The sequence below is a fragment of the Parus major genome, chromosome 11 (genome assembly GCF_001522545.3).
Source record: "Parus major isolate Abel chromosome 11, Parus_major1.1, whole genome shotgun sequence".
NCBI classification, from domain to species: domain Eukaryota; kingdom Metazoa; phylum Chordata; class Aves; order Passeriformes; family Paridae; genus Parus; species Parus major.
Genome location: NC_031780.1, coordinates 3,480,939 through 3,501,624, shown reverse-complemented (window position 1 = coordinate 3,501,624; position 20,686 = coordinate 3,480,939). Strand labels below are relative to the sequence as shown.

Sequence of the window (20,686 nt, the reverse complement as noted above, 5' to 3'; positions counted from 1 at the left end):
CCTGCTTCAAAATAAAACCATCTTTCAAAACCACTGCATTTTCAGAACTCCTTCACTTGAGGTAAGTGACCTGGTTCCTTCAAACCTGATGAGCTGAACAAGGAGAGTTCTCTTGCTCTATTCCTGCCAGCCAGGAATGGCTTGCATGGTTTATACAGGCAGATAAAATTCACCTTGAAACCTGAATTCTAACACATTTTAGAAAGACTAGAAAGCCCAAGAGAATGGATCCTACTCCTGGTCACTGTTAAAAACAGGAGTGTCCTGCAGTAACTGTGGGGTGAAACTGTTACCAAGGAGGTAACAAGTGAACTAAGTGAAAGAGGGGAGACGCTGAAATCCACATTGTTTAATGAGAAAGTTTGTTTTATTGGTTTAAAAATCACACCTACCTCTTTATTAAAAAAAGCTCTTTATCAACTTAAAACATTACTAGAGCCAAAATATAATATACATAATTAGAAACTCCTCATCTGATTCCCAAATAACAGTCTGGCTTGTTCTCCTCTCCTATTTGAAGGCTTCCTTATTGCTCATTAAATTTTAGCAGCCAAAACACACAAATATAACATAACACACTTGCTGTACTGAGATCCTGATTTTTTGATTAGTGCAAGGCTTTTCCACACTGCACCAAAGCAAGGATTCAGTGAGTTTTAGCTTGTAAAATTAAAATACCAGGAAGTTTCACATGAGATTTTTTTTTGTGCAGAAGACAGATATTGTAGAAATAAAACTGCAGATTTCTGTTTTGATAATATATTTGACCCAAAATTTACCTTTATTCCAGGTACTTTGGTTTTGAACAATCTATAGCAGCATTTTGACAGAGAAGTGCAGCTCCCTTCAAAGACAGCTTATACCATTTATATTACCAACAGAATAATGTTGGCTGGGTATTTTCCATTCAAGCTACCCCTGGGCTGTAACTGATGAAGAGGATTTCACTCTCCATTAACACAACTCCAGCCCCTCTGCACACACCAGAGGTGATTCAACCAGGTTGAGTACACAGCCACATCAGCAAGACCCTGCTAACCCAGGGAACTCAGAGCACATTTGTCCTAGGGGGTACATTCTGATTTAAGTGAAGAAGTGCAGATTACAGCTCTTTACAGTCAGGATTGTTCACTCTGAGTGCTCATGGTACATAGCTACAGCTTGCTGTTCTGCTGGAACTGGGACACCAAGGCCAGCACCTGCTCGGAGGCTCTGACCTGCTTGGAGCCCAGGTACAGGGCACTGTTGGAGGCTGTCTCCTCCAGGAAATATCTGTAGTTGACCATCATGCCACAGGAGGCCCCAATGCCCCGGGGGCTGGTGTCCCCCATCCAGTTTATCCTCCAGAGCACCGAGCCGTTCTGCAGGTGGAAATTGGCCACTGGGTTGAGGGCGTAGCCTCGGTGCTTCTCCCCATACAAGTACCAGGCACAGAGTCTCATCAGGGGGGAGCGCAGCACCTGGACCAGCTTCTCTGACCTCACCCACTCGTTGGTGTTCAACAGCTTCTTCAGGGTTTCACTGCTGGAGTCTCCCGTGATCTCACAGATTTCCTGCCATTCCGATTCGGTAAAAAGTTCATTCCTTCCCTGCTCTTTAGTTTGGGAGGAGATGAGACCAACGAGCCATTTTGTGAATCCTGGGATAGGTGAAAGTGTGGAAAAAGCTTTTATCTGAGGAAGTTCTTTCTGCAGACAAAAGGAGAGAAAAAATAAACCATGAGTTTGGTCATGATTGACACAGAGAAGTTTGAGCAAAAGGGCAGCTGATGGCCTTTGCTTTTTGGCAGGTGAAGATCAGGAAACGTAAAAGGAGCACATGGACACACAAAAAAAGGTAAAAAAATCCCCCTGGCAGTAGCAGGTTAGTGATGAGAAGGCACTGGGAGCACGCAGGAAATTTTAACACTGACTGAATGCCATTCCTCACACACCATCGCTATAAAAGTACTTTTGCAGTACTTACCACCACGGGATTCTGCTATTATCCTTTTACAGGCAGAAATAAACAAACAAAATCACAGGCCATAAAGAAGTGATTCTGAAGAATATTTCTTTTAAACAGACATGCAAGTTTTGAAAGCCACTTAAATACTATTTATTTTCATATGTAACCATCTCTTTTTTTAAATCAAGGGCAGTTTATTATTTCAGTCTATCGTAGAATCATGAGGTACTATTTGTAGAATTTTTATGGAAAGAAGTATTTCCTGAAGTTTTGAATGAAGTTCTTTATACAGACCATCTACCTTTCATGGTATTCCCTAAACCAGCAAGAAATACACACCATGTGAGATTTTTTTTATTGCAAGTATAATACTTGTTTTAACCATGTAAAATTTCTTCTCTACTCCTGCTAATTTCTGATTAAACCTTGCTAACTATGAAATCATGTAAAGCAAAACATGCATAAGGAAAACCGTGTTAGTTTTGGGGCTCACAAGTGTGAAGAATGAACTCACTGTCACTTGGAATGAATACAGAATACATCAGGTAACCCTCCTGGAAGAGTGGTTATTTAGATATGTCAGCCTAAGAATTCTTCTGGGACCAGGCAGGGACAAGAAAAGCAGATCAAGTTACACCTTATCAAAGAAACACCTCATTTCATCTCCTTAGAGAACCAAGTCAAGAAAACCAAGCTAATTATTTCCAAAAAACACTCAGTTCTGTATCTTACTGAAAAAACACCATTTTTGTAATCAGAGCTCCCAGGAGATCATTGTCATGCTCACAACTGCTACAACTACCACACTCAGAAAGTGAAATTCTAGTAAAGAAGTAGAAACCAGTAGAAACATTTTTCAAGTTTCCACTAAAGGACATAGTGATATTTTATTTTTAAGATTAATTCCAAAGCTGATGTCTTCTGTGACATCCAACTATCAGGTTTCCTTGCATGTGAATTTCATAAAATAAAGAAGTTTCTTTACAGACATCTCTTACACCTTCTGTTTTTCTCCTGAACGGAGCTGACAAGGTTCTCACTCGGGAGCTGAGCTGTGTCTATTGTTTCCATAGGGTAACAATTCCAATCTCATCTCCCGGCCTGCAGAGCCCGAGGGCACCTGTGCACCACCCACGATGACAAAAGGGAGAATGAATTATTTCTTCCCTCTCCATGTGGTAATAACAAACACTTCAAAGTTCCTAATTAAATAAATAGCTGACACGGATTGCTGGGGACTGCTCCTTGCTTATCACCGCTTTCAGGAGTGACCTGCTCACCAACACAGTCCCAAAGACTTCACAGGAGGTTACCAGCTCTTACTCTATTAAAAACAAAATGGGAAATCGTGAGTTTTTTACTTCTCAGGACAGATAAGACACGGGAAAGTGACCCCATCTTGAAGGTACAGTACCAACTACTACACATCTGATAAAAGTTTTATTTAGAAGCTTATCTGAGGCATCCATTTCTCATGGAAAAATAAATAAATTCACTGGAGTGAGCACATTTATGTTTTGCTAAATTGATGTGCTGGTTTCTAAGGCTACTGGTGGAGATACATTAATATTTACTTTCCTGTCAGAAACCCACACACCATTAAGAAACAGCTGCTAGTTTTGCTTCGGGGTAGATTTCTGTGTTTGATTGCTGCTTTTTGTTGTTGTTTTCTTTTTTCTTCCCTTGCAGAGGAGCACAGACTTCTCCCATTATCCATATCTTATCTGAAACTGTCTTGCACTCTGAAAGCTGCAGTCCAAGGTCACATTTTTCATCAATGAAATCAAAGCCTGTTTTGGAAATTATGATCTCCCCAGGTCACCTAGATCAAATTAAGGTAGCAATTATCAACAGCCCAAGCAGAAAGCTAAAATCTGCCACCAATTGTTGAGCATTCTATTGAGTCCACAGCAGCTATCAGTTTTCTCCCTCAAATGCCACAGGCTATAAAATCCTAAGCAGTTTTCTCAAAGGCTTCAGCACAGCTATCTGTGTCTGTCATCTGCTGACTGAATTGCCACCATGTACCTTCTGCAGAGCCACAGACTGTTTAGAGTGGCTATAAACACATTGGGAATTAAATGTCTGGCTAATGAGAAATCCATCCACCTCCTCGTTCACCAGCACCTATCAGCTTGCTAGAAATGATCTGCCTGCACCCAGTTTGGGGTTTGTTTGGTTTTTTGTAGTTGTCTGAAATAGTTTCAAAATCCAATTCATTTCTGGGAACAAAGCAAGCTTCAATTTCAGCAATACAAGAGATCATTTTTGTTGGCTGCTCCCTGCTTTATATACATTAATATAAACAAGAGACTGCAGGGAATGCCTACACAGCCTATTCCCAGATTTGTACAGGGAGAACTGGGATCAAAGTGGTATCACTGGCCTAATGAATTCATCCCAAAATAATCCCAACAGGATATGCTGAGAAAAAACAGAAGCCTGTACACAAACCCCTTCTATATTATCTGTGTAATCTGTGTAAAGCAAACTTTTGTCAAGAAATTGCCAAAAACAGAAAAATCTGCTCCTAAAAGCATCATAATTTCTCCCAGGATGCCCCTTGTAGAAAACACCAGGTCCAATTCTGATCTCCAGAATATCCCCCACCTTTACCCAATTATACAGAACAATTCCTGTGACAAATGCCAAATCTTAATGTCCAGGTAAAGGTTAAGGATTCCAACTGCAGAGGAAACTGAGGACCCCATTTTGTGCCTCAGTTTCATCCACCCTCCACCTGCTTAAAATACTGAGACCCAAAAGCAGCATCAAGTTGTACCCAGTGCCTCAAACTAACAGTGCTCAGCACTAGGGTGTGAAATCCTCACCAATTTTCCCAATGCAAGGAATATTTCAGGAGGGAATTGGTGCTTGGCATCCTCTGAAAGTGACAAGTGCTGCCCCACACATGCTCATGTTTAGCAGAGTATGTGACCAGTTCAGGCAGATTAGCAAGATTTATAAAAAATTAAATTCTATTTTAATTGTGTATTAATGACATATTAAGGAGTATGGTACTAACTGGATTTACAGCCATCATTTTCTAGTTTAGATCAGGGTTTCAGTGCAGCTTTTTTTGAAATCCTGAGATTGCAGAGCACACTCCTAACTCTGTGCATGTCTTTTCCTGACCTAATGATACACATTCATGGCAGGTCCAATTTGGAGTTTTCCTCATCGACAGCTGGGATTTCAGTTTGCAGGCTACAGTGGCACTTACAAGTAGAAGTGTCAGAGCACGTTACACTAAGGTACAAGTCAGGTAGAGGATTTTTACTGGAGGATAAAAGAAGTTCTGAGAGCTTGCAGCACTTTGGGACAGCACAACTCAGAATTCTGCAGATCAAACAGATGTCCACCAGAGTTAACTCAAATGGCAAGTTATAAAAGTGTCTTAATCATCAATTTAAATAAAATGAAAAACAAAATCCTCGACCCTTCCAAATGGTCTCCTCTTCCCAATGCATTTTATTACCAGTTAAATTAAAGAGAGTCTCAACTTCTGTAACCTGGAACACTTGGTGATTTAGCAGCACTTGAAAAAAAGATTTGTTTATTGCAAAGCCATGTAAAGGTGATATAAAAAATTCTCTTCCTATCAGAGACCTCACCCATCTGTTTTTACAAAAGCTGCTGGAGGCTGGCTTAATGAGATGTAATTTTTGACCCAGGATTTTTTGCTGAGGCTGGATTGTTTCAGCTGCTGTCACCAAGTCCACTCAGCACTCCTGTACACCATTTATCCCTCCTGAAGTGACTGTAATGCTGCTCCCAGGAATTATGTCCAACCTGAATAGAGACAACCTTGGCAAGTCCTTTGCTTGCACCTGAGCAGAGAGAAAGAGAGCACATGTGTGCAATTCATCCACAGGAAAAGGACTTCCAGAATTTTGGGAGCCAAGCAGAACAGGCTGCCAGGAGTATTTACTCACTGCATGCCCTGCCTTTGCCCTGAACAACCCTGACTTTGTAAAAATTCCACAGTGGAAGTATTTTGAAGCTGAAATACAGAGGGCTTCTCTCCTCTGAGGGGTGAAGTCCACTGAGATGGGAGGCACAGAGAGGAGGCCTTGTAGAAGAGCATCAAACAATTGTTGGAACCACAGGACAGTGATTCAGGGTCACTTCACAGATGTGAAACTTGCAGTGGGAGGTGGTTCTTGCACCATTCAAAACAAATTTGAGGACAATACTTTGGAATGAAGGTGGAGAAAGCATGAAGGAGTGGAAAGAACAGGAGAGAGAAAAATATTAACATCAAAGGATGAAGAAAAAACTATTAGAGAGCCACATCCACAATGGATAAATATTTCTGGATTATCCTTCCTGTCTTCTTTAGCCCTAGAGCAGCTCCCTTCCAAACAGGAATGGTGTAGGGGCAAGGCATGGAAGTTGTTGTACTTTTAATCTATGCACACAGACTATATATAAACACCTCAGCCCATGTCCAATTTGTCACACAATTACCTGCCAGCATATTTTTCACAACAGCTCTAAGTGTAGGAAATTTGAGTAGAAGGAAGATCTCCACCTTTGGCATTGCATGGCAAGCACTCAAGTTCTCAATATTAAAGAGGTAGTTTAAGACTGAGGGATAAATTTTATGATTAAAATGTATTTAAAGGCATCTTAGGAAAGGGTTTCAGTGATAAACACTGAAGAGGGGCTGGGTTTTAAACACTGCAATGAAAAAACTTTGCCATAAGTATAAATACAAAACCCACTCTTCTGCTGGACACACCAAATTTTACAACTTGAATTAGGTTATCTAAGCATGATGTGTCTGTTTGCCTTTAGAACTCACAACTTTGCTGGTGTTGCAAGCAGTTAGTGATGGACAGATACAATGTCAATAGGGTTATTTTATGAGAGCAACTCAATTATCCAGGAATTATTTTTCAGATGTGAAAGCAGATAACTGCATGAATTTATTCCAATTTCCCCTCAGTCAAGATCAGACAGATGGCATGGCCTAATTATACCTGGACTACTACACTTTCAACAATTAATCTAAAAGCCATTCCAAAAGCAAGAAGCAACAAAATTCAGCCAAAATATCCATTAAAAATAAAATAAAAAAAAAAACAACTTCAGGGCAGCCAGCTATGATTCAGCAATTAAATAATCTATCACTTTCAGGCAGTAGAGCTTTGGAGTACCCAATTTTAAGATATTTTTGTAAGTAGAATTGAAGTTCTAAATCACAGGCAGTTTTCCAGACATCATTACTAATCCAGATGTGAAACAATGAATATAAACACAAGCAGTGATCATTACTTTTAAGTGGTAGCTTTGTCAGCAATTTAAGCAGTAAAGACTTATATTAAATAAAATAATGTGCTCAGAGCAGGAATGTGATTCTCTCTTTCACACCACTCTGTAAATTAATTTTCATTCCTTTCTCCAGTTGCTTGGAAGAAGGTTCCCCAAATACTAAAGCTATTAACAATAATCCCTTAGCATGCAATGATATTATCTAAATTCAGAGAACTGACTGGCAGAAAGTAAAAGACTCTTTTAAGACATTTTGTTTACTATATTGCAAGACATACCTGGGCAAAGAAATCTTTCTCCTTTTTATTTTCTCAATGGATGTATTCAGGGCACACACACTGCATAAATAACCAGTGGCAATTCAATATTACAAACAAAACAATGAACTAATTAACGAACAGGAAGTGTTTTGGTTCCTGGAGCAGCTGTAAGATTTTGGAAAAGGCACTGTCAGGTACTTTGAAGAGAGACTATCTTGATCAGGCTCTTCCCACTCAGCTGAGAGGCAAGAGTGAATTGTATCAGAGCAGAAAACAGATGTTTCAAAGCCACCTCCAGCAGAAATGTTCTCATTTGACTTCAGGCAACCACACAAGGAGTTCACACAGAACTTGTCAGCTGTGGAACAGACTCTACATCTGGCAGACACCAACCAAGAGCAGGAAATGCTCTTCCAGCTCTCCACATCTCCAAAGGCTGCTCTGGGAAGAAGTTCCAAGTGAAGGGGAAGCCCCAGCAGCTCGTGGGCTGAGCAGTGACATGAATTGGGAACTAAACCATTTTGCTGGGCAAACAAACTCTGAGCCCCCCTGCCACACCCACCTGCAGCTCTCTGACAACTCTTTTGATGAGGTGAGTCCCGAGTTCCACCCCCTGCAGGCCCTGCTGAGTCAAACTGATGGAGTAGAAAATTGCTGTTGTGATTTTGTCTGGATCTTCTGTCTCTAAAGGAGGCACTTCTTTCACTATGGCCTGGGAAAATAAGGATTAAAAATAAAAAATGTTACTAATAGTTACTATCATCATTACAGGGAGGTTTTTCTTTTTAACTTTTAAATGCATTAACACTTCTCCCCACTGTTTTATTCATTGACAACAAAAGTCTATGAAAAAGTAGGAAGAGCTGCTTAGTCATTAGTAAGTGGAGGAAAAAGCTGTAACATGGTTTAAAGTTTTCAGAAGTAATTGCAACCACTTTGAAATTTTAGTCTCATTTTCTCTATATATTTCTTATTTCTCTATATATTTCTTATATTTTCTTACTCTTCTTGCTCTTGAGCAAACCCTTAAAATTTCAATTTACATAATATACCAAACAGAATATTATAAAACAAAAAAATCCCTGTAATTTTTACATGCCAATTCTCTCCTCTCTTAAAAGATGAAAACAAAAGCAAATACTGCCAAATGACAGGGAATTGTGGATTTTTAAATAAGCCCACTGCAATTTGGGCACTTTGCTGTGTACCAAATGCCTGAGTGGCTGTACCTGGATGCTGCTGGAGATGTCACTGGTTAGTGCCACGTGCAGGACAATCAGTGGCTCTCCTGGGATGGCACAGTGAGAAAAGAAGTAGCACCTTCTATAGGCCCCAACTCGACGCTTCATATCAACCCAGTTTCTGACAGGGTGCACAGCTTCAGAACTCAAGGAGAAAATGTAAAAATAAAATTACTATTATTCATTTATTATCATTATTATCATCATCATTGTCATTATCAGTGTCATTGTTATTATTATTTAATTTGAAATAGAGGTCAGCTGCCCTACAAGTCCACTGAGGTCAGTGACAAAACTTTCCAACCAAAAAAAAAAGAATCAGGCTGTGAACAAAGTAAAATTGTCAGCAAGCTGTGACAAAGTGGATTGTAAAGGAATATTGCATATCCACTCATTAGTGTGTTTGCCAAATTACCTTGAAGATTAATTAAATATTACTAATTCTTTTTATTTGGAAAATTCAGGTTGTCCAAGATGTCTTTGCCTCATTAACACATAACATGCTTTTATAACATTCTAGAAATTATTTTTTTGTCAAGATTTCATACAAGGTGGCCCAGCACATAATTCAGTAGTTTTCAATTTCATCACAACTTTGACCATTTGACAGAAATTCAGCAATCAATGTGGTAGGTTCAGAAATCAGATTGAGATGGACTGTAGAGCAGATGGTACAAAAACCAAGGTGCTCTCTTCACATGTACTTTACAAGTGATCCTCTGCACCTCACCAGTTCCAGCCAAAACCACTGCAGAACCTCTGGGAACGTGGGAAGAGTAACTGAGAAAGTTGGAAGGAAAGACAGCACTCTACCAGTGCAGAGTGGGAGCTACAGGATCAAACTATGGCACAAATCATCACCTTTATTCTTTACTTCAATCTGTTTTTAAAATTGAGCTCTACAGCGTGCTAACGCAAATATTTCCTGATCATACTTTGCCTTCAGCTCAGAAAAGCAGAGTCTTGAAAACACAGAATTTCTGCAGTCTCAAGCATTCCATCTCCTCTTCATCAGGGACTCCTCCCAGCCTCCAGCACTTACTCACTGATTTTCTGGAGTACTTCACAAGGGGATTGCCATGTGACCCGTTCCAGGTTGAGGAATCCTGTGCAGAACCACTCGGAGAGCATGTTCTTGAGAACTCCATTCATCTCCTGCCAACAGAACCAAGATGGAACCAGCTGCTGAATAAGCAAGGTACAACATGGAAATGTGAGTAAAGATAACCTTGACTGACTCCTTAGGGATCTGCTTGAGAAGATTCATCAGGAAATAGTCCAGGACTGAACCAAGGAAAATCCTTGAAGGGACTGTCTGTAGTGCAAGCAGGGACAGGGAAAAGAAGGCAAAACACTCTGGACAAAAAGCAGACAATGGGGAGAAGGTTTTGAGCAGATTTGACCACCAGGCTGCAGTTACACAGTAGCCCAGAATTCAATACCATGGAAATATCTTTCAACAGGATGCAGACAGAATTTTTCTTCTCTAAAAATATGAAAATATTTGAGCAAGAAAAATAAAACCCAGCAGCATAAGACTACAGAACTGAAAAATCAAATCAACTTTGGAGCAGTATGAGAGATGAAACCCAACTGTAATGTCAAACCCTTTCAGAAACATTCATTGTAGTAGTGATTTTTATATACCACTTTCCAGCTGCCTGTATTATTAAAGATTTCCTGTCTAAATTTATTTGAATTTAACAAGTATTCTTGAACTCAGCACAGCATGATTATCCCTAAAAGAGATTCCAGAGCTCGTTTTTCTTTCTTCCATTTGCCTTGTACACAAGACACAGTGTGAGATCAGCACCAACTTACCAACAGCCTGATCAGATGGGTTTGCCTGAAACTAACTTAATAACCATTTATTTCAAAACAAAACTCTTCATCTTCTATTCAAACCTTTATTAAATAGCTACTGCTGGATGTAAGAGAGAAAAATTAAGTTCCAATGTACTTTAGCTTACCACATTAAAGAAAAACAATTGGAAAAAATATATAACTCTAATCAGAAAATCTAAAATATTTTTCTTAAGTTCAGATGTAGTCTCAGGACTGTCATAGAAAGCAAAAATATTTCCTGTTATAACCTCATCAAGATGAAAGTTGCAGAGGCACTTTTCAAAAGACACACATCAAAGGTTTCTGCTACAAGTATTCTAAAACTGAATAAGAGGACAGGTTTATTTCTTAACATACTAGAAAAAAACAAACAATTTCAAACCCAGAAGAAAGTTATTCATCTGCATAGAACAATTTGGTCCTCCATGACAATTTTTTTTTAATACCTTTTTACTAAAATAAATTCTGATTGGTTTGTTTATTCTGACTTTAAGATCCCTCCCTTTTGAATCCTTCTTTCTGCACAGCTCTGAAGTTTTTCCATAATAACCATGAATCACTTTAGTCAAATATCCCATGGTGTAGTGGAGGTCTCCAGGCACTCCAGGACTGTTTGGTTTGTTTTCTTTTGTAGGGGCACACTGTAAACCAGAAAAAGGAGCTGGATTTGTCAGATGTGGGGGCAGAGGAACAGATTCTTACAGCTCTCTTGCCACCCATGTGCCTTTTGAGCAGCATTTCAGCTGCAGCACAGCAGGCAGAGGGGGAACAGGATGGCAGAGCCAGTAACCAGGCTCACACATCACATGGAAACAGAGTGGGAAGCACTCCAAACTGCTGCAGCTTTGCTCCTCTGAAGGTTCAGCAAGGGATGCCAATGGAACTGGAGCCTGTTTCCATCACAGCACTACTGTGCAGGCCCGGGCTGTGGCTGAAGCAACGCAGCTGTAACCGAACAAAGTGGAGCAGATGTGCTTTCAGTAATGATTTGGGGAGAAAGAAATATTGTTTATGGGGAATTACAACCCAACCAACCTGTCAGTTGTGAATAAGAAGGTTTTATAAAACAACAGTGCAGGAATTTGAAGGGCTTCAGGTGGAAGGGACCAGCCACCATCATCGAGTCCAACCCCAAATGGGCCTGCAGCAATAGGACAGGGGGGAATGGCTTCAGATTGAAAGAGAGCAGGTTGAGATGGGATATGAGGAATGAACTGTTCCCTGTGAGGACGGGGAGGCACAGGTTCCCCAGAGAGGCTGTGGGCTCCCCATCCCTGGCAGTGCCCAAGGCCAGCTTGGACAGCGCTTGGAGCAGCCTGGGACAGTGGGAGGTGTCCCTGCCCATGGTGTGGGGTGGAACTGGATGGGCACTAAGGTCCCTTCAACCCAAACCTTTCCAGGATTCCACCATGCTGTGCTGACAAAACTTTTCACTGTAGAAAGACATAGAAGTTTTCACTATCCAAAACTGTTTAATTCAAGTCACCTAAACAAGGTTCTGACTTGTGTTTAATATTTCATTATACAGGACATTTCCAAAAAGCTTCAGCAAGGACAGGCTCAAGTTTGGGTTTCTTATTTTTCAGATTTAGTGGCAGATTCTCTTATTTTGTAAATTTAATTCTTATTTTCATTTCAGAGGCCTTTTTAGTCATAAAAATTACATCTGCAACACTTCATTAAAAAGAAAAGCAAGCACATTCATTATTCAGCATCCCAGTCCTAAATTTGAGCAACAAGACATACTCAGATTAGTATTTCAAATTACCAGCTATACTTCAATTTCTATTAGCCAAGTCTAATAAATTGTGGTTATTTTTTTCCTGTTCCGTGCTCTTGCTACGAGACAGCAAATTACAGCCTATTTAATCTTCACATCAAGTACCTATTTCTTGGGCAACAAATGGGAAAACTCTTATTAAAATCTCCAATTAATTATTTTTTATTAAGAAGAAATGCCTCTCTCATGAGGAAACTATTTCTCTTTCCCTCTCGAGCTACTAAATAAAATACCACTCACAAGAGTTGAGTTTTCCCATGGTTTTGGAATATTTGAAGTTTTCAACCTGATTTATTTCATTTGGCATTTACAGATCTACTCTGATATTGCCAAATATTTGAAGGTGCCTGTGCTGGGTGGGTTGATTTAGTTTGTTTTGGGTGGGGTCGATTTTTTTTCTGTTGTTTTGGTTTTTTGGTTTTTTTTCCCCACAAATTACCTTCAGAATCTACATAGAGAATATCTCAGGTAAGATAATGGATAAATATCCCCACCAGCAACACAGGATTCAATAGTGACACAAATTAAAGGTTTCTGATTTTTTATTGCTAATAGTAATTACTGCAGTGATAATGGCAGTGCTAAAAACTCTCCTGGCTCTTATTTATATTGGTTTATATTATGGGACATCTCATCCTTAAAATTAAAATCATTATTTCCTTCCCCTGCCCACCCCCTTTTCTGCTCATTTGGACAATGAGTAAATTGTGCTCAAGGACTTTCAAGTGCCTTAATCACTTAAATGTGATATTTTACTACAATCTATTGAACAAACACAAAATAGAAATCCTTCATCACCCAATATCTGAGCAGTCCAAGCTGCTTTTATGCTGATAGTGCTGAGGAAATAGAAAAATATTTCATATTTACAACACAGCAATGGGTAATACCGGTTTTAATACGTCTTTCAAATTACAAACTAAATGGACTAAGGACTGTCTAAGAAATATTTTAGACAGTTTGAGCAAAACCAGAATCCCAGGGGGCCACATAATGCATTCTGTAGCTCTCCACCAGCATCAAGGAGATCCATTTAATTTTATTCCCACATTTCCTTGTCAGTGCAGACACAAATATACAGAGGTTATAAAACTCTTGTTGCACATTTGTCTTTATGTTAGAACTGAAATCAACTCTGCACTAATGAAATGGCTACACAGGACTTTTGATAGGCAAATACCAAACACTTTTTATAGAAAAACTTTTAACAATGATGGTGCTTTTTTTTCTAGAAGATCAACACAAGACCAAGATTACAAATACACTCCAACTACTGCTTAATTATGGAAGCAGCTTTGTAGATAAATCAATTTGACAAAAATGCTCCCTTTTTCATTATCTGTTGCCAGCAACTTGAACTTTTCACTGACTTTTTCTAAATCATATGTAAAGATGAAGAATATTTTAAAAGCAGTCGTTGGATGATTTGCTACCTGAGATCATAATGTTGTGAATTTTTCACCAGAGTCATATTTCAAGGGTTGGAATATAAGTGAGCAAGCAAAATGTAACAAATCTCAAGAGGAAAATGCTGGCACAGAAAAAGTGTTGCAGGTGAGAGGGTTCTGAACAGCAAGAGGAAGAATTGCACCCACAAAACAGATTTTCAGCAAATTTCCCTCTGTGAATTGCAAGAGCTCATCAGAAATGATAAGGACAGTGGAAAATCAGTGTCCTGTGGAAAAAAAAAACATGAGAGAGGACAAAAATTGAAATTACATAATAAAAAAATGATCAAGCCCAGCTTTGCTGTAAAATAACTTTTAAAACAGTGTATTATATGCCAGCAGTTTGCAGCCAATTGCTTCATACCAGGGCCCACTTCCCAAGTGTCAGCACAGGCAGCTCTCACTGCTGCCATGGCCTGGGGAAGGGGTTCACTCAGGTCTCTCCAGAGAATCATGGAATCGTTTATGTTGGAAAAGCCATCTGGGATCACTGAGTCCGATCTCTGACCCATCACCACCTTGTCAACCAGACCATGGCACCAAGTGCTATAAGGAGCGGTTTCTTGATCACCTCCAAGGATGGGGACTCCACCACTTCTCTGGGTCTGTTCCAATGATTAATCAATGCGAAGGAATTCTTATTGCTGTCCAACCTGAGCCTGCCCTGGCCCAGCCTGAGGCCATTCCCTCTCCTCCTGTCCCTGTTCCTGGGAGCAGAGCCCGACCCCCCAGCTGTCCCCTCCTGTCAGGGACTTGTGTAGAGCCAGAAATTCCCCCTGAGCCTCCTTTTCTCCAGGCTGAGCCCCTTTCCCAGCTCTCTCAGCCACTCTTTATCGGACTTGTCCTCTAGACCCTTCCCTTTCCCTGAACCCACTCCAGCACTTCTATGTCCTTCCTGAACTGAGGGACCCATAAAGACCCCAACAGTGACCTGGATCCCAGCCTAACGTGGCTGCACCAAGAGCAGTAAAACCCCAAACCACATCCCCCGACTGTCCCTTAGAGCCACCCAGGCCAGCCCTCACCTTGACGTGGGGCCCATCCACCGCTTTGCTGGCCAGCCCCTCCATCAGGTCGGCCCTGAGCTCCACGAGGAAGCGCAGCCCGCCCTCCAGCCGGCCCAGGTGAGCGAAGAGCCCGCGGTACTGGGGGTTCAGGTAGTAACGGAGCCGGTCCTCGGCCTGCAGCAGCGCCCCGGGCTCCCTGCGCTGCTCGCGGGCCTGCAGCACCTTGGCGGCGGCCTCGGCCACCCGCCCGTGCTCCACGCCGAAGTCTCGGGCCAGGCGGGTGAGGAGCTCGGCGCGGGGCGGCCCGGGCTGCAGCGCGCGGTAGAACCGCACGAACTCCGCGCCGCGGAGCTCGGCGGGCGGCGGCGCCTTCTCCTTGGTCTCGTAGGGCGGCAGCGGCGGCACGGAGCGGCGCAGCAGCTCCTCCATGCCCGGGGAAGCGCCCGAGGAGAAGCGGCGCGGGCCCGGCGCGGCCCAGAGCAACGGGCGGGGGCCCAGGCGCGGGCACAGCCGCCTCATCCCGCACACCGCCGCAGGCCGCGGCCCCGCCCGCCGCGACGCTCCGAGAGCGCTGATTGGCTGCGGCCGAAGACTGACAGCTCGCTCCGCCAATGGCAAGTGAGGATAGCAGGGGGTGTGTGAGGGGTGTGTCGGACGCCATGTTGAGCGTGCCGCTCAGCGGTCGCTGCCCCTCCTCACGGCCCGGAGCTCTCCCGGCACCGCCCTGCCCTCGAAATGCACCGTGCTGCACTTTGGAACCGCGGGGACACATCGGACACTGTGCCAGGCTGCGCCAGGGGACGGCCGGGTCGGACGTTAGGGAGAATTTCCTCACAGAAAGAGTGGTTAGACATTGGGCAGCCCAGGGAGGCGGTGGAGTCACCTCCCTGGAAGTGGCACTTGGTTCAGAAGTTGGTGTTCTGCGCAAATTGAACTTGATGATCTCAGACGTCTTTTCTAACCTAATTGCTTTTGTGACTCCGTGAATCATCAAGAAATCAAGGATCATCCAGTCCAAGTGTTCATCCAGCACTGCCACTGTAACCCTGAACCACAAATGCCAGATCCGGACACCTGAGCATCTCCAGGGATGGTGACTCCAGCACCTCCTGGGCAGCCTGTCCCACTGCCTGACCTCACAACCAGTGAATACTTTTTTTCCAAATACCTGATTTGAATCTCCCCTGTCTCACTTTACATCCTTACACTGTCCTCTGTATCTTTCTCCCCTGTGGCTCCTGCTGGGCTGTGCTGGGTTTGTGGAACACTACTGGGCACCCAGGCTTGCACAACGCTGAAATAAAGAATTCATGTGTGTCTCAAATGTGGCATTACTGGCTTGGTGCACGCCGGGGAACAAATCTGATTTCCTGGGCAGGTTCCCCGTGTCTTGAGAAGGCTGTGGCTCCTGGAATTCTGCTGATACTTTCAGGGACAGGAATCACAGCCCCAGGGAGTCCAGGCCAGCCCTGCAGCGGTTTTTGCTCTGAAACAACTGCAGGAAACAACACAAATTTGGTTGTGCAATTTTGAGGTCACAGACCTGAGCACAGGCCCTGTAGCAAAAAAACTCATCATGAACCCAAAGTCCTCTCAAGTGTGTCAGGACCTTTCGTGAATGAAGTTTAACATCTCCACCCTGCTCCCATCAGGCTTGCAAAGGTAACACTCCTCTGGACAGTCAGGATTTGCCTCCTTTAGACCTTAAACCAGCAAAACACATGGGTCATGTTGATGCCAGTGAGATTAGAATTGAGCAGCAATTGTCCTTAAAAGCACAGGGAATTGTGATTCTCAATGTTTGAAATAAGAATTGAGGAGAGAATCAAGCCCCCTTTGTCAGTGAAGAGACATAAAGAGAACACTGCCTAGTTACAAATTTTAGGGCAATATGTTAGAGATTTCTAAGGAATTTTGTCCCAAAAGAGAAAAAACTGTGAGCAGTATAGTCCTAGGAAACTGAGGGTTATATGATAAACTATTATACCCTTAAGGGAGGGAAAACATGACTCAGAAACATTAAAATACATAAAAAAGACTATTTAAAAAACATTTGAATCTCACTGGTAATGAATTAAGCTCCAGAAATTCTCTTCCCACCTTTAGAACTTAATTTTCAGCTAAATAAAAAGTTTTCAAAGTTGTTTGGTCAGTCTTTCTCCTTCACCTCCCCAGGAAAGGGCCTCTGTCTATGTCATATTCCCAGAGTAACGTCTTTGGAGACAGAGGAGTAGGTAAAAGCTTCCACCAAAAATCATCATGATATTTCTATATGCACCCTTAATAGCAATTCTGCAGTTTTAAATAGGCATCCATTAGACAAGTACAACTTTTTCCATTTGAAAACTAAAATAAAACGGTTTTGGCCATGCTTCATAAAAAGAGGTGGATAGACTTTATTTCCTTTAGCTAAGGAGAGCTAGAAAATGAACTTTTCTTTCTATATGTTTAATAATGATCTTAAATCTGCTGTGTTTGTTCAATGTATGATTCTACAATAAACTTCTTCACAATCTGATGCAGATTTGGTTGACATAGGCCCTAGAATTGTGCTAAAATGAGTCTAGTTAATCTTTCTATTCATTGAAATCCTTATGGACCAGCTCAGTTTTTGATTCAGAAATTCAAGAAGCCTGAGATAGAGATGTTAGCATAAGGGGAGAGTGGTGATGGACGATGAAGGCTCCAACCTGCCAGCAAATGGTCAGCATTTCTCAGGAGCAATTCCCTTTTAGAACCCTCTGTAGAAATTCTTCTGTTCTTTCCATTTTGACAGCACTCTCAGATTGTCCTTGGCTGGGATTCCTGCAAGAACAGAGCTCTCTTGCATGACCTACGGCCATAAAAAGCAGCTACAAGTGTTGTTCATCCCCAGAAACCTCTGTGGTGCAGCTTGTAAGGCTTTGTCAAGTAAGACATTTCTTTTGAAACCTTCTACTGCTTCTTTTTTTATTTATTTTTTTTTTTCCCTAGGGAAAACTTACTGTCTGCTTCAGCTGCTGCTCGGGAAATGAAAACACATCTCTGCCTGTCAGGACCTGAGGGCACCATGAGGCATCAGTGGCCCTGCCCTGCCTCACCTGGGACCTTCTCCATGGGTTCAGGAGCCCCATCTCAGCTCAGCCTGAGGGTTTGAGACCTTTCTGCACAGGGCTGCAGAGTTCTCTCATCCCAAATTCCAGCCCCTCTTCCCTGGATCTGCCTTGCCACTGTGGATGTTTATTCTTGAAAACGTTTATTACTGAAAACTGAATGTTATTATTAGAAAACTGGAGATTGAAAGAGCCTAATTGCACTTCAGTAATTGTAAAATATTGTCTCTGAGCAAAAAGAAAAGCTAATAAAAGATAGAAAGTCAATTTGATCCAAGTCAATCTGATCCTCTTTCTTATTTTATTTTTTTCTCTTTAATCTGTTCAAATGTTAGGTAAAAATAAAATACATGCCCTGGATTCTGTGCTCAATAATTACACTATAGCAAGGACAAACTGAGTTATGATGGGAATGAAAGTAGTCCTGTGTCTTGGGGTTTGTTTTGTTTCTTTTCTGTATTTGCTCTTACATGCAGAGTGCCACATAAATGTATTTAGGACAAGAGTCTGACTGAGAAACTGACTGTGCTGTTATTCAAGAGAATAGCAGAGCTTCAGCTCACTTCAAAAGCAACAAGATGGAGCCAATGATTTCCAATAAACCTGTGTTTGTGCCTGCAAAGTGTTCATCCATGGGAGATTTGTCAGGACACATCACTCCCCACCTATCCTAAAGGTGGCTTATTCTTGTAATAACACAGTTTATACACAAATTTCTTTTTGACTTCTCAAAATAAAGTTGTTTTTTTTTTAAATCTACTAGAAAATGTTAAAAATATCTGTGTGATCAGCTAAAAACCATCCTTTTCAGGCTGACAAGAGGAACTAACAACTCTTCCTCTATTTTCCTTTCACCACAGTGCTTGCAGTGGGAGAGCAGAGTGGGAAGCTGCTCTGAACACATTTGGTAATAGCTCAGAACAGAGTTTGTAAAATTACTTTAAATGAGCAAGTATCCCATTTTGAAGAGTTCATAAATCTCATAAGATACTATGAAAAAGCAAACTTGCTGTAGTTACTGAGTAAAAAGCAGGATCTTTTCAGCTTTTTGCACTTCTCTTCAATTATTCAGCCCCTCCAAACAGGCAGCTCTGAGGGGGTTTTGTTCCAGCTCGCCAAGCTGGGTGTTTAAAATGAGACAGCAACGTTCCACTGTCAGAGCTGCAGCCAGTGTTTAGCTTTAATCTTAATTTTAGATAAATACAACCTTGTTTTGTGGAATTACCTGGCTTTAAGCACAGGAGAGCCTACAGGATCAGCTCTGTGCTCACAGAGTAACACTATAGTTACACTTGTATGGATTTGGGTATCTGAGTACCAAACTAAACTCCCTTCCAGGCTGCAGAAACACTGTAAGAGTGAGAGGTTGTCTCCCTGTTCTCCAGCTTGCAGTAAAAGTCAGATTTTTAAACACCCTGGAACAGAGAGTGAGGAGGAAGAGGAGCAGAGGACACCAAGAAGAGGAAGCTGCAGGATTCAAATATGGAGGGAATCTCACTGATGCTGATGAGGAATTCAACAAAACATTTGGGGAAGGAGTAACTTCTCATCTGTTGTGGGGCTGAACTCCCTGGGGCTGTGCCTCAGGCTGTGAACAGCACAGAACCCCACAGAACTTTCCACTTTTCATTGCTCTCATTTTTACCTTCTCCATCATAAAGGGGTGGATGAATAGCTTGTCACAGCACAGGGCAGTGCTTAGGGAAGTGACTGAGCTGAAGCAGGACAATCCAGGTGTTTTATTGAAGTCAAAGCCTGATTTCTTGTAACTGCATCACTGGGAAGTGTTGGATTGTCCAGGAGTGACCTTGGCACTGCCCTGGATAACCAATCTCTCTGTGCTCAGAGGAGTTTTGCAGCCCACTCCAACTCAACTCCTGGCAAAGGAGGAGGAGTTCAGGTTTCAGCTTGCTTATTTACTGGGTAAATGTTTCTTTTACCGTTAGTGTTTAAGCCTACAGGGATGAGTATAGGCTGCCTGTTATAATCCTATGCAAATTTATTTACTCTCCTGTATGCTAAAAGCATTCATTAGTTTTAATAAACACAAAGATTGGGAAACTGAGAGCTGTAATAATTGCTTTACACAGCATGGAACTTAATAATCAGGAAACAAACTCCTTTAAAGTCTCTTGTGTTTATACTACTGGCAATGAAAGTACTGCTTTTACACTGTTGTCTTCACCAGACCTGATTTTTAGTGTTGCTGGAGTTTCCTCGAGGCAATTACTTTGGAAAATTATCTGTTGGAATCGTTGTGGTGCCTGGACTCAGTTTAATTGCTGAACGCTGCCTTCCTTTGTGACATGGTGTTATTTCATAAAGTTACCAGTGGCCTTAGCAGATGTGTAACGCTGCAGCTGAGGCTCTGAAGTGTTTACAGTGTTCAGTTTGTGTGTAAATCCAGGAATACAGAAATTGCAAGGATGTCAGGATTTATGATAGCAGCCTATTAATCTGTCACCAGCTCTAAAGGCCTCTAAAAGCTCAATTACCACTGAGGCGTCTCCACGTTGTTCCCACAGTTCTGCAGGAGTGAATCACGGTCAGGAAAAGGTGATGCTTATTTTGGCCATTTCTATTGTCTCTGTGCATTTCCTACACCCTCTTTGTTTTGTTTCTTAACATTTCTACAAGTGTGGAATTAGAAAAAAAACAAAAAAACCAACACATTAAATCAATGCTCTGTCAGCCAGTTAATCTAACCTTTTAAAATGATGTTTGCAGAGCAGCTGTTCCTGGTGAATGGGAAATCCATTCAGCTGATCTCTCTGGGTTTATTTCTACAG

At 41.8% G+C, this 20,686-nt stretch overlaps 1 protein-coding gene across 1 annotated transcript; it reads right to left on the bottom strand.

Annotated features, from left to right (window-relative positions):
• Positions 1-334: 334 nt before the first annotated feature.
• On the bottom strand, positions 335-15,339 carry MLYCD (malonyl-CoA decarboxylase). Its single transcript, XM_015640292.2, has 5 exons — positions 14,824-15,339; positions 9,768-9,880; positions 8,714-8,870; positions 8,047-8,196; positions 335-1,688 (listed from the first exon to the last, which is right to left on the bottom strand). Exons 1-5 carry the CDS (start codon positions 15,322-15,324, stop codon positions 1,155-1,157), a joined length of 1,455 nt encoding a protein of 484 aa, XP_015495778.1. The 5' UTR covers positions 15,325-15,339; the 3' UTR covers positions 335-1,154.
• Between the last annotated feature and the right edge of the window lie 5,347 nt (positions 15,340-20,686).